This window comes from Tigriopus californicus, chromosome 7, assembly GCF_007210705.1.
Source record: "Tigriopus californicus strain San Diego chromosome 7, Tcal_SD_v2.1, whole genome shotgun sequence".
NCBI classification, from domain to species: Eukaryota; Metazoa; Arthropoda; class Copepoda; order Harpacticoida; family Harpacticidae; genus Tigriopus; species Tigriopus californicus.
In genome coordinates, this window is record NC_081446.1 from 4,588,541 (window position 1) to 4,600,143 (window position 11,603).

General features: G+C 43.6%; 4 protein-coding genes across 7 annotated transcripts; 1 reads left to right on the forward strand and 3 right to left on the reverse strand.

Annotated features, from left to right (window-relative positions):
* Positions 1–2,499: 2,499 nt before the first annotated feature.
* Positions 2,500–4,410, reverse strand: LOC131883708 (porphobilinogen deaminase-like). Of its 3 annotated transcripts, none has more exons than XM_059231231.1 (5): positions 4,309–4,410; positions 4,140–4,197; positions 3,813–4,069; positions 3,470–3,740; positions 2,500–3,052 (listed from the first exon to the last, which is right to left on the reverse strand). In XM_059231231.1, exons 2-5 carry the CDS (start codon positions 4,185–4,187, stop codon positions 2,579–2,581), a joined length of 1,050 nt encoding a protein of 349 aa, XP_059087214.1. In that variant the 5' UTR covers positions 4,188–4,197; positions 4,309–4,410; the 3' UTR covers positions 2,500–2,578. The 3 variants fall into 3 exon arrangements, with proteins under 3 accessions (XP_059087214.1, XP_059087213.1, XP_059087212.1); XM_059231230.1 differs by having other exon boundaries at positions 4,140–4,234; positions 4,309–4,330; XM_059231229.1 differs by lacking the exon at positions 4,309–4,410 and having other exon boundaries at positions 4,140–4,297.
* Positions 4,411–4,624: 214 nt separating this feature from the next.
* Positions 4,625–6,172, forward strand: LOC131883709 (rRNA 2'-O-methyltransferase fibrillarin-like). Its single transcript, XM_059231232.1, has 3 exons — positions 4,625–4,652; positions 4,843–5,390; positions 5,642–6,172. Exons 1-3 carry the CDS (start codon positions 4,640–4,642, stop codon positions 6,044–6,046), a joined length of 966 nt encoding a protein of 321 aa, XP_059087215.1. The 5' UTR covers positions 4,625–4,639; the 3' UTR covers positions 6,047–6,172.
* A 520-nt stretch (positions 6,173–6,692) lies between these two features.
* On the reverse strand, positions 6,693–8,018 carry LOC131883710 (zinc finger CCCH domain-containing protein 6-like). Its single transcript, XM_059231234.1, has 3 exons — positions 7,464–8,018; positions 7,128–7,401; positions 6,693–7,066 (listed from the first exon to the last, which is right to left on the reverse strand). The coding sequence occupies exons 1-3, from the start codon at positions 7,887–7,889 to the stop codon at positions 6,873–6,875; spliced, it is 894 nt and encodes a 297-aa protein (XP_059087217.1). The 5' UTR covers positions 7,890–8,018; the 3' UTR covers positions 6,693–6,872.
* A 330-nt stretch (positions 8,019–8,348) lies between these two features.
* Positions 8,349–11,071, reverse strand: LOC131883778 (alpha-tocopherol transfer protein-like). 2 transcript variants are annotated; one of them, XM_059231338.1, is made up of 6 exons: positions 10,605–11,071; positions 10,028–10,523; positions 9,560–9,651; positions 9,036–9,491; positions 8,814–8,958; positions 8,349–8,739 (listed from the first exon to the last, which is right to left on the reverse strand). In XM_059231338.1, the coding sequence occupies exons 2-6, from the start codon at positions 10,299–10,301 to the stop codon at positions 8,639–8,641; spliced, it is 1,068 nt and encodes a 355-aa protein (XP_059087321.1). In that variant the 5' UTR covers positions 10,302–10,523; positions 10,605–11,071; the 3' UTR covers positions 8,349–8,638. The 2 variants fall into 2 exon arrangements, with proteins under 2 accessions (XP_059087321.1, XP_059087320.1); XM_059231337.1 differs by having other exon boundaries at positions 10,028–10,545.
* Between the last annotated feature and the right edge of the window lie 532 nt (positions 11,072–11,603).

Here is an 11,603-nt window from a genome sequence, read left to right on the forward strand (position 1 = left end):
ATAGCATCATGAGGCTAACTCTGTACAAGTCGATTGTTCAGCCACAGCTTGAATTTCCTTCACCCATTTGGGCTCCAATGAGTTCAGCAGGTTTGCAAAAGGTCGAACAAGTCCAAAGAGGTTTCTCTAGGAACATCACAGGAATGAGAGAGCTCTCGCATTGGGAGAGGTTAGAAAGGTTGGGATTGTACAGTATTCATAGAAGGTATGAAAAAAATCTGATACTGTAGTACATCTTTAAAAGTATCCATGAACTTTGTCACCCACTTAATGTGCGTTTTGAGGGCATCTTCAAGCAATCGAGATTTCAGGCTAGTTCGAACAATGAAGTCCACTTCTCTTCTTTCTCGGGCTCCTCCATTGTTTAGTTTGCTTCCCTCTAATGTTCGTAAGAAATACGTAGGCCCTATTGACCCGACAACAACTTTCAAGTCAGACTTTGTAAAAAAAATCAAGTAGCATTCCAGATCAACCCTACATTCAAGGACTAGCTCGGTCTGCCAACTCAAATTTGCTGGTAGACCAACCATCATATAAAGATTGAAAGGTAATAGATAGACGAATTATAACCTTTCATTTTAATAGATTCAACTGATTCGTAGAAGACGAGAGTTAAATTTTGTGGGCTCCCCATTTAGTACCTGATTCTAAGTGACGGGACTCTGTGTTGGTGTTGCAAAATGAGGGGGAGTGACCACTTGGGCGTAAGACCTTGGACACTTACCGGGTGGAGCAATGGGGGGAGGTACATTAAAAGCGATTTCTGCTGCCAAAGTATCATCATTGATATTTTTCGACAAAATGACCAACTAAAACATTAAAAAAATTGACCTTGGAAGTGATGGTGTCCCCATAATATTAATTTCCAAAGTTGCTTTTTTCCAGTTGTAGTCAAGTAACCACAATGTGTGACGTAGTGCCTCCTTATTGCCTTGACTTGATTGATGGAACTGCAATACTTCTCCCCAGATGTCTATCTATCATTACCATCTACCTCTAATTGTCCGAGGCAACTATCATATGTTGAAATTATCACTCTCTAATCTCTTTTAAGTCATCAGACCACTTTATTTTTGTCTACATCAAGGCCATATCAAGTAAAGTTTTTTATTGTAACTAAATCATGTGCAGTGCCAGCAGGTGGGACATTTGACAGGAAGTTGGGTTTCCGGCATTCTTCAGACTTATCTTTTCTAATAATTCTATTTTGGCATCTTTTTCTGGCTATTCTGCTGACAACTTAAATTTCCTCACAAATCTGCTTCACATTGATTGTCTTACATTGATTGCTTCACCTACCAATAAAATGAGAAGAAAATTGCATGTCACTAACATTGATCAATCGTACGTTCTCATTTGATTGCATTATTGATTTGAATTTGGGGTTTTACATTTGCTGATCTGTCTTCACAAGCTAACAGAAATTTGTTTAAAGATTTAAAAAAAATATTTTTTTTGCAATATTTTCGGTAATGCCATTTTCTTGCGAAAGGAATTGCTGGCTTAATTCTTCAACAATTGTGGAACAATCCTTATTAGTAATGTAATATTTTTTACTTATCTTGAAACTTCGATGGAGTTATTTCGAAAAATCATTTTGATGTTTTGCCCTTTCCTAAAGTGTAGCCACGGACTTCTAGAAATATGGACTGCGAACGAGCTTCCCGCCAAATCGGCCTGCTCTTGGTCATAGCCACTCTGAGCCACTTTTCGAATTAAAGTAATAAAATAAGAAACTTAGATCCCTTCAATTAACGGTAGGTCAATTTCATATCATTTACAGGCCGAAAATTCAAATTTTATGTAGTGTTTGCTACGTAACTTTGAACATGTCTCCTGAGTTCCCTAAGCATAGGTTTGGGCTCAAACTTGGCTGAGTTTATCTATTCAACAAGATCTTAGGGTCGTATGAGGTGCTTATTTGGAAAAAGATGAGCGGTTTACGAGATAGGATATTTTTGCTTCCGTTTGCAGTCCATATCTCTAAAAGTCCGTGGTGTAACCTACTTCACTCGTTTTGGAGCAAGATCTTGGAAATGAAATTATTCACCATTTAAATTAACAGATTTTCAGAGTGTTATCTCGTCGTTACATTTTTTCGACTGGAGCCTGGAAACATGGAATTACAAAGTACAAGTATGTTATAGATTAGTTAACTGTTGCTTTAGAAAATCAACCACTTATGGTAATTTAAGGTGCAATGTTTTAGCCACCTCCACATGTAACAGAAAGTTACAAATATGAGATGTTATTTGTTACTTCTTTCTGGCATATTCTAGATTTTATCTGGCATATTCTGGATATGATCTGGCATATTCAGATCTTGATCTGGCATATTCAGATCTTGATCTGGCATATTCAGATCTTGATCTGGCATGTTTTCAGAGGCATTCTGGCTTGTTCCAAGCCCAGGTATCTGCCAGCACTGTTCCTAGCCCAAATACCAATCAACAGTTGTAGCGAGTACGGGTTTTTGGGGAGAATTAATGTGGAAAAGAATTTCACTTCAAAATTGAATATATTTCTTAAAAATCAAACTATTCATCAATGGATCGATGATGCCGAGAGTGCCTAGACTTCAAGATGGGGTGGCATTGGCCAATTTAGCGGCCATGAGAATCTTTTCAGCTCCTCGCTTGATAAGCTTCAGCGCTAGGTTCAGTCCTAGGTCATGGGCTGATTGCAGGTCAGCTTCGTGGAGATTAAGTCCCACAAATCCGGCATACTGAGACTCGTTCTGAACGGTGGGTGGATCGGAATTTCCGCTCAAAGTCACAGTCGAGACGGCCACGAGGGCATCGGAGCCGTCCAAACTCCAGACTCCCCCTTTCATGGATAACACGCCCTCCTGAACTTGAGCGTGGGCGGCTACTGGAGCTGAGCAACCTCCTTCAAGTTTACACATGAAAGCTCGCTCGGCAATGCAAGCCAAGGCCGTGTTTCGGTCGGTCAAGGTTTGGATTGTCTTCAAAATGGCTAAATCTTGGACACGGCATTCCACGGCTAAAGCACCTTGTCCCACGGCGTGTAAACAATGCTCGTCATCCAAGACCTAAAAGAGAAAAGAGATATTCGTTCGGTAATGGGGAGCTTACGTTCTAATAACATTTTCGTAGTGATAGTGGTATTGGCTTTTGACGTGACATTAAATTTGTTGTAACGCAAGAGCTCAGAAAAAAAGTTTAAGCAACAGTATAATATTTTTTACGAAAAATGCAACGAGACAGTTTCTGTGGTTACTGTCGTAAAACAAAAGCAATTTTGTGATAATCCAAATTTGGGAAAAGTAAACTTACTTTAGAGAAATATTTTGTTTTACTTTTCGTTTTAGATCTGTTCTTTATGGTGTTAAATTATTCTCGATTGATAAAAAGACTATTTTCCCGCTGTTTCAAGATGATAATGCAATAAAAGTAGATGTTGTTCGAGGGAGTATGGAGGAATCTCTATTAAGAATGGGACTACTTACATGAGATATTTTTTCCTCCCAACCCATTCGGGCAATGCCAGCAAAGGCCAAAATAATGGCGTCGTAATCTTGAGTACCTTCCAATTTCTTTTCGACCCGAGTATTCAGATTTCCGCGAATGTCCTTGATGGTCAAATGTGGAAAATTGGCTCGAATTTGAGCTGCCCTCCGAACAGAACTGGTGCCAATCACACTACCTTCGGGTAATTCTGACAGATGGGCATATTTTGTTTTATCCTTTATGATCACGGCATCCTTTGGATCTTCTCGTCTGTGCAAAGAAAAAAGTGATATTGTGATTATGGTATCTGTTTACTATAGACAGTTATTCAGTTGAACTTACTTGAGAATAGCACCAATAATCATATTGGGTGGCAGAGTAGTGGGCAAATCTTTGAGCGAATGGACCACAATATCCACCTCCTCGGCTTCTAAGGCCAATTCTAGCTCCTTGGTGAACAAACTCTTGTCCCCGATCTTGTTCAAGGCCACGTTTTGTACTTCATCGCCCTTGGTGGTCCGCTTATCAATGGTCAAATTGAGGGTTGGAAAGGTTTCTTTCAGCGCTGCTTCCACGTAATGAGTTTGAATCATAGCCAACTGGCAGGTGGAAAATCATCTTCCAGCTTACAGATAATATATTCAAGTACATTTTCAATCGAGTTCTCACCGTGCTCTTTCGGGTGCCAATCACCAAGTGATCGGGTGGGTCTGCCATGCTTTTTCCGCTAAAATAGTGAGAGTTTGATGTTTGATACGCACTAGCTGGAAATATTTAGTAGCCCAATAAATCCATCTACATCGACCAAAATGGTTAAGTGATGGAGTTGACAGTCTACCTGTTGCGAGCTGGACCTCTCAGGGAGAAGACGTTCGTTCACTGAGCTAGTGGCGCACAAAGTACACATGGTCATCGATTCAAATTAAGATCTCGAATGCCCATCATAGGCACCTGAATAACAATCCAATCTTGAAACTTGGCCCCCACAAAGCCAAATAGGATCCGATTGAGTTACATAATGTTATTCTCAGAGTATATTTCCTCATGGTTCTCGCCTCTCTATTGTATTTCAGCTGGGGATCGTGGAAACATGTGGACGGTTGTTTACAAATCAAACGCGTGTGAATCGAGAACGTGAACACAACCTCAGCCAGATCTGAAATTTGAAAATGGGACCTCCGGGTAAGTTACACTTCAATTATCTCCGTCATCAGTCTTTTAAGGTACTACGCCTACACAGGTAGTGGGCATGGCCTCCATTATGCTCGTCAACGTCGGATGTTGGAGATATTTATTGATTTCCGACCGGACACGTGTTTTTCACGCCGCCGTTGCAAACCAAAAAAATAATGCAGTTTTGGTCCTCTAATAGGATTCTCGCCGCGTGGCGGTCGTGGGGGTGGTGGACGCGGGGCTGGCGGACGCGGGGGTGGTGGATTCGGCGGTCGTGGGGGTGGCGGCGGTTTTTCACCGCGGGGCGGCCGGGGCGGTGGTCGAGGGGGATTTGGTGATCGTGGGGGTGGACGCGGTGGAGGATTCTCTCCTCGCGGGCGAGGTGGGCCTAGGGGTGCGCCCCGTGGACGCGGAGGTCCTCGCGGAGGGGGACGAGGAGGGCCCCGAGCTGTTGTGGTCGAGCCCCATCGTCACGGTGGCGTATTCATCGCCCGGGGAAAAGAGGATGCCCTGGTCACGTTGAATTTGGTGCCTGGTGAGGCGGTGTACGGCGAGAAACGGATCTCGGTCGAGGAGGGCGATAAGGGCAAGATTGAATACAGAGTCTGGAATCCTTTCCGCTCCAAGTTAGCCGCATGCATTTTGGGCGGCGTGGACGGCATTCACATCGCACCCGGATCGAAAGTGTTATATTTGGGCGCTGCCTCGGGCACCAGTGTTTCCCACGTATCGGACGTGGTGGGACCGGTAAGTGGCCTCAGATTTAGGGAATGTGGGTGAATGGCAACAACGATCAGAGGCTTCATATCATTGATTTCTCTTTTGCAATGTTGCCAGACCAAAGTGCGTGACCAGCCCATCCGACCTGTTCAATAGGACGGGTGATCTAGAACTCTGCCGACAATTTTCTTTTCTCTATGGGCGTTATTGGATTCTATCGTTATTGTGACCATCTGGATTTGAATCAGTGTGATTAAACCTGTAATTGTTGTTTCTAGGAAGGTATGGTTTATGCCGTCGAATTCTCGCACAGATCTGGCCGTGATCTGATTAATATGGCCAAGAAGCGCACTAACGTTGTTCCGATCATTGAGGATGCTCGTCATCCTCACAAATATCGTATGTTAGTACCCATGGTAGACACCATTTTCGCGGATGTGGCTCAACCCGACCAGGCTCGGATTGTTGCGATCAATGCCCAGTATTTCCTCAAGAACGAGGGCCATTTCGTGATCTCAATCAAGGCTAACTGTATCGATTCCACGGCGGAGGCTGAAGCTGTGTTTGCCGGCGAGGTCAAGAAGATGCGCGGTGAACGCATGAAGCCTCTCGAACAGGTTACCCTCGAGCCTTATGAGCGTGACCACGCCGTCGTGGTGGGAGTTTACCGACCGCCCGAATAACTGCGATGGCTCGAAATTCATGCTTAACTTGTAACTACGTGTACCAATGAATAATGAATGATCCCAATGAATTTGGTTGGGGAAACGATATGTGTCTGTATGAAAGTAAATTACATACAAATTGAATCGTGTTATTAATTAAGTGAACAAAACCATGTGCACTGAAAAGTTTTAAAATGTGGGAATATACTAGAAGTACTTGCAGGAAAAGGTAGTCAGGTTTCTGCATATCGTGCGGCAGTCGATGCTTTCGAAATTTTAAACACGCGTCTGAACATGAGTGAAATAATAGATGTATGCGTATTGAAGGCGTGGTCAGTGTGCTTAGGAATAAATTTCTGGGCTTGAACTGCTGGGATGCCAATTGCTCACGTCAAAATATGAATTAGCCATTGAAATTGACCTAGCTGCACGAATAAGTTGATAATATTTCAAATGGCACATATCTTATTTTCAAGAACTATTGGGATTAGCATGTTGCGTAACAAAATATCCATGGCTAATGATTTGCTTTTCATCAAAGATTTAGAGTTTCTCTACCTTTATGTTATAGAGCCCATTTGAACTACCCCATTGGCCTTCCACATTCTAAGTAAGGAGTTCGATGCACGTTGCTTCAAGTTGCTAAATAATAAGGCAGCCCAAGCTTGGTTGACCGATGTATTCAAACTTTGTAATTGGAGAAAAATACTGTTTTACAGAGTTTACATTCATGATCAAATGTAGTAAAAAAGATTAGATGAAGCGATACAAGAACCCGCCGCAATTGGCGAGAGGTGGATAAAAATGAGATCATTTGATTACGGCAATTGTTCCGGGAGTAAAATCACTTCTGGAAGGCTTTGTAGTGGTGGTGGTTCTGGAATCGGCCGTGAGCGTAGAAACAGTTGTCGGCCAAGTGGCAATCACGACGGCGACCCCAATATTTGCACGGGAGTCTCTTGAAATTATCGGGATTCTGCAACTCCCCGATGCTATGGGCAAAGATGCACTTGGGACCAAATTGACAAAATTTGGAATCTGGGAACGGAGAATACACATAGAATAACACTTGCACATGGAGTAAGAGTCTGCAACTTACCATAAACATTCCGACAAGGTTCAGCCTTGAATTTACTATGACTTTTGTTGAGCTTGTCGCGCTCGGTGAGCTTGAGCTCGTTCAAACCGTGGGCAAACGAACATTTGCTTTCGTGGATGCAAAAACCTTTCAGATAATATTTGCACAGAATGGTCTTGTTGTAGACACTTTCTGCTTTCAAGCTCACGGTTGTTGAGGACGACGTTGCGTCTTCGCATCTCCGGTTAAAGATTTCGGCAGTAGACTTGCTTTGAAAATCTAACGACAAATCAAACTGCAAAGACCCAATCTCGATATTAAATTGATTTCGATTTCCACTTCTCTGCCTTCCTTTACCTTTGTGTAGTCGAAGGGCTCAAACGAATCATCTTCCAAGGATCTCAAAGTCACATTGGACAAGCCTAGAATGTTCGATTCAAGTTTAATGGGAGATATCTCTAGCTTCTCATCCTTCTTGGCCCAAATGGCTTTCAATTCTTGTTCAAGGCCAGTCCTGGTCGAAGTCATCGGAGGAGCTTTGGGTAATTCACGGAAAGTCACGGCAGAGTGGTTCAGCTTCGAGTTGGACGATCCAAGAGGGAACGATCGATTATTCAGATGTTTGGGCTCTGTGAAAGCTGCCAAGCAGTATTCGAAAAACTCTTGTGAAATCGAATTCCCTTGTCCAAACGATTCAATGTCCTCCTTGAGCTCCAAATACCATCCAGGGTCGTTACCACGGGGTTGATCCGGGCGAGCGATTTTGGCTTTGGCGACCTCCATTTCCGATGGGATGTTCGAGGATTGGACAAAAGATCTCAACGAAGCAAACGCACTCTGCCTGTTCACCTCATTCACCTACGGTTGGGATGACTGAAATAGATGTAATACAAAGCTAGTTGGACCAAGAATTATGGAATATTTCAGACAATGATGAGCAAGCAAAGAGCAATTCAAGAGAGCAGAGCTCATTATTGTGAACTCATATTATTCCTCAAATAGGACAGCAGTAAACTTGCCCAATGAGTATTTTCCTGTATATAGCTCTTTGAATCGAAGATAAACTTTAAGGATTATTTACGTCCAATATCGCGTGATTCACAGAAAGCCTTGTAACTTGAGCTACAATTCACCCTAATGTCCTTAAAAAGTATATAGAAATGATACAAATGGTAGGTTTGTTAACTCTTTCGTAGATTATTTTCACCAATGAAAAAGCAGACGGCCTTTTTTAGCTTATGATCGGTGATAAATGCGTTTATTTCCGTTACAAATGACAAGTTCACTCTCGAGGAGCTCAGATTCCTATTTACGTTGCATCCATTGATATGATGGATATAATTGCAATAGATCTATGGTTATATCACGGTGAGGGATAAAAAATTCATCGATATAGAAAGGTGCAATAGTTCATCGTTCATTTGATCCTTGGTACGAAAGCTTCTTTTTAAAACGAAAGCGATAAGATCGATCAGTATTATCCATCATGGGGTGCTGTCAGTCCAGTGTTCTTTTTGATATGGTCCATTGATTTACGGTTCTTCGGCTGGCGATGCCAGACAGTATCCCTGATATGGATGACTTTTGGGCGATTCTTTCTCCACATCTGACACGAATCCGTACTCATTTAGATCTAAAATAGAAACAGAAACGGGCACCATTATGCACACGCAAATTTGAGTTGAAATAAAGACATTTCTTGATTACCTTGGAAAAATGCCTCATGCTCAAGGAGAGTGTCGACTAGTTTTGAGTTGTCCATGGGACCGGCTTGACCCCCGAATTCCAAGGGCAGCACTGAAGGCGAGATTGAATCGTGCAACGATTCCATGTTGGATCCATGGAACTTGATCTGAAACGCGAAGAAAAGGGCCGTTGGTTTTATGATCCGGATGATGTCCCGGATGATGGAATAACTCGCGGCCTTACTCGACTTCGAATAGTTTCCGACAGAAATGGCTTGATGAGGGCGAAAACGATATCGAAAAGGTATGACTCGTTGACGATGTGAATTTCTCGGAAACGTAATGGGAATGTGTTTTGTATGATATTGGCCACGGACCTGACATGGTCCTTGGACACGTTCATGATGTGCGAAAAGCAGAAACCCGCCAGATCCACCACCATAACCAAGCCAGCCACTTGTGATTTCGCTTCACGGGCAATCATTTCTAGTAGCAGGTAATTCGCGGCAAATATGTCGCCGGGTGTGACCTGATAGGGGTCCCATATCCCAGCTCGGAACAGGAAGATTCGTCGGCCATTCCGATCCCGACAGGGCAGAACGGTCTGTTGCTGATGGGAGAAGATGGACTTGGCCAATGATGGGAGAGCTTTATCGAAATTCTCGGGATTACATTTCCTCATTCGGAAGTATCTGGTCAGCTGGAAGATAATGTCAAGAGAACTAGTGAGTTTCATTCACTTCTTGGCTAAGGGTTCGGATTGGGTACCATGACTAAGGCCCGATCGTAATCGAATTTTTGAGCGCGGAGGAATTTCAGAAGGAAATCATCGGTGGTTGGGCATTGGACCGATTCATCGTCTGAAAATGAGGAGAAAAGGACTTCAAAAAAAACCACCCCTCTCAATCGCCATGATTGCTTTTGACACAGAAGTTGTTATTGCAAGTGCCAATATTCATTCCTTTCTAGATTGGATTTGAATCAAGCATTTTCCAGAAAGGATTATCAAAATTTGTGGATCCTTTTGGTCTTTTAAGATGCACTACAGAAATGCCATGACTTGCATGTATTAACTATATAAGCGTGCTTTTAAATCTTTGTTTGAACGCCACCGAGATTGAAGTACATCCAAAACGAAAAGATTGGACGGAGGCCATCTTTTTCGGAGGGTAAATGTTCCCGATCTTCAACGTCCGTATTTCAAGCCTACAATTTTCACTAAGCTCTAAATCATACTTGAAACGAGCTCTCGAAAGGTCTGGACGTCTCGGTCTCGCCACTGCTCCTTCTCGGCCACCTCAGCCGTGGCCTTGCGCTTCCAGCCCTCATCCAGATCATCCTGAGCGTCCATGGTCAAGGGCTCATGGAGCCACGGAACGATTCCGAACTCATCGCCCCTATGTTGCCGCCCTTGCATCCTTAGGTCCAAATCGGCGGGTGCGGTCCCATCGGCGAGTATGCGAGTGACTTGCGCATGAACCGGTACGATATCCCCCGACACCCGAGTCATAATGATGTGATCAATTCACTTGGAAACACGTCAGACCGCTGTTGTTGGAATGCTTCGACTTTCAACTTGCACGTTGTCCACTGAGAAACTGAGTGTATTGTAGATTTGAGTGGCTCGGCCTATAGGCCTAGGCCATAGGATCGGATCATCGTGGACGAGGATGATGAAGAGGATGTGAACGAGTTTGGCCCGGGAAGGGAAGGATAGAGGTGTCTGATGGGGCTGGTATGAGTGAAAGGAAAGCCTGCAGTGAGTTCAATGGCTGATGAAGTCAGTCAGGTAGATCAATGTTTGGTCTCTCACCGATCGAAGGAGGGGCTCAAAAAGGACACGGGATGAAGAGCTTGAACTTGTCAAGTGTGTCTGCATACAACTGGACGCTTGCTTGGAGCCAGTATCTGCGTCATACGTATGCACTCACATACAGCTCGTGTGTAGCTCTCCACCTCACGACTGAATCTCCACCTCGATCGTAGGCCCAGGTTCCAGACCATAGGGCTCTCTTTACCAGCTAGCTGGCTAATGATCCAACTTCATTGAGAGAGCATAACGCAATGCGTTTATGAGTTTATGCCATTGACATACGAAACGAGATTGTCTGATGCTGGCGGTCAATGTTTTCAATCATGACACGTGACCAGAGCTTAATCCTGGCCAGCAGGCCATTTCAAAAAGTAACGTGAAACAAAGGAGAATCTTAACGTTTCGATTGATTTTTCATTGTGTACCTAGAGAACCCAGCTAGTCTCGATTCTCGCTTGACTCGGACTCTCCATCCACATCTGAGAATTGAAAAGACTGGGTGAGCGAGGACAAGTTAGTGATGAGACGAGCTCACGAATCATAGACTCGCCGAATCCTTCTCTTCATCCACATCTGAGAATTGAAAAGACTGGGTGAGCGAGGACAAGTTAGTGATGAGACGAGCTCACGAATCATAGACTCACCGAATCCTTCTCTTCTGTCCTAAATATGGAAGATAATTTGATGGATCTCAAAAGGCTATTGGATGTAAATCTAAAATCTGGCCCAAGCCTAAAGTCTGCCGGTTGAAATAATTCTGGCTACAGAAATCTCTCTATGAATTGTTTTTGGTGTCAACTAGCACTACTACTTTGAACTAGTGCCCGGTATTTAGCCGCACAGTGGATGATTTTGAACACATTTAGTTAGGTGATGCTCAGGGTTCTGAATTGAGGGAGCCAGTGGGTTGATGATTCCAAATAAAGCCGTCAAACAAGTCAACATTCGCCACAGAAGTGGATTGGCCCACCAACCTGCAGTCAAAGTATCAAGATGTGC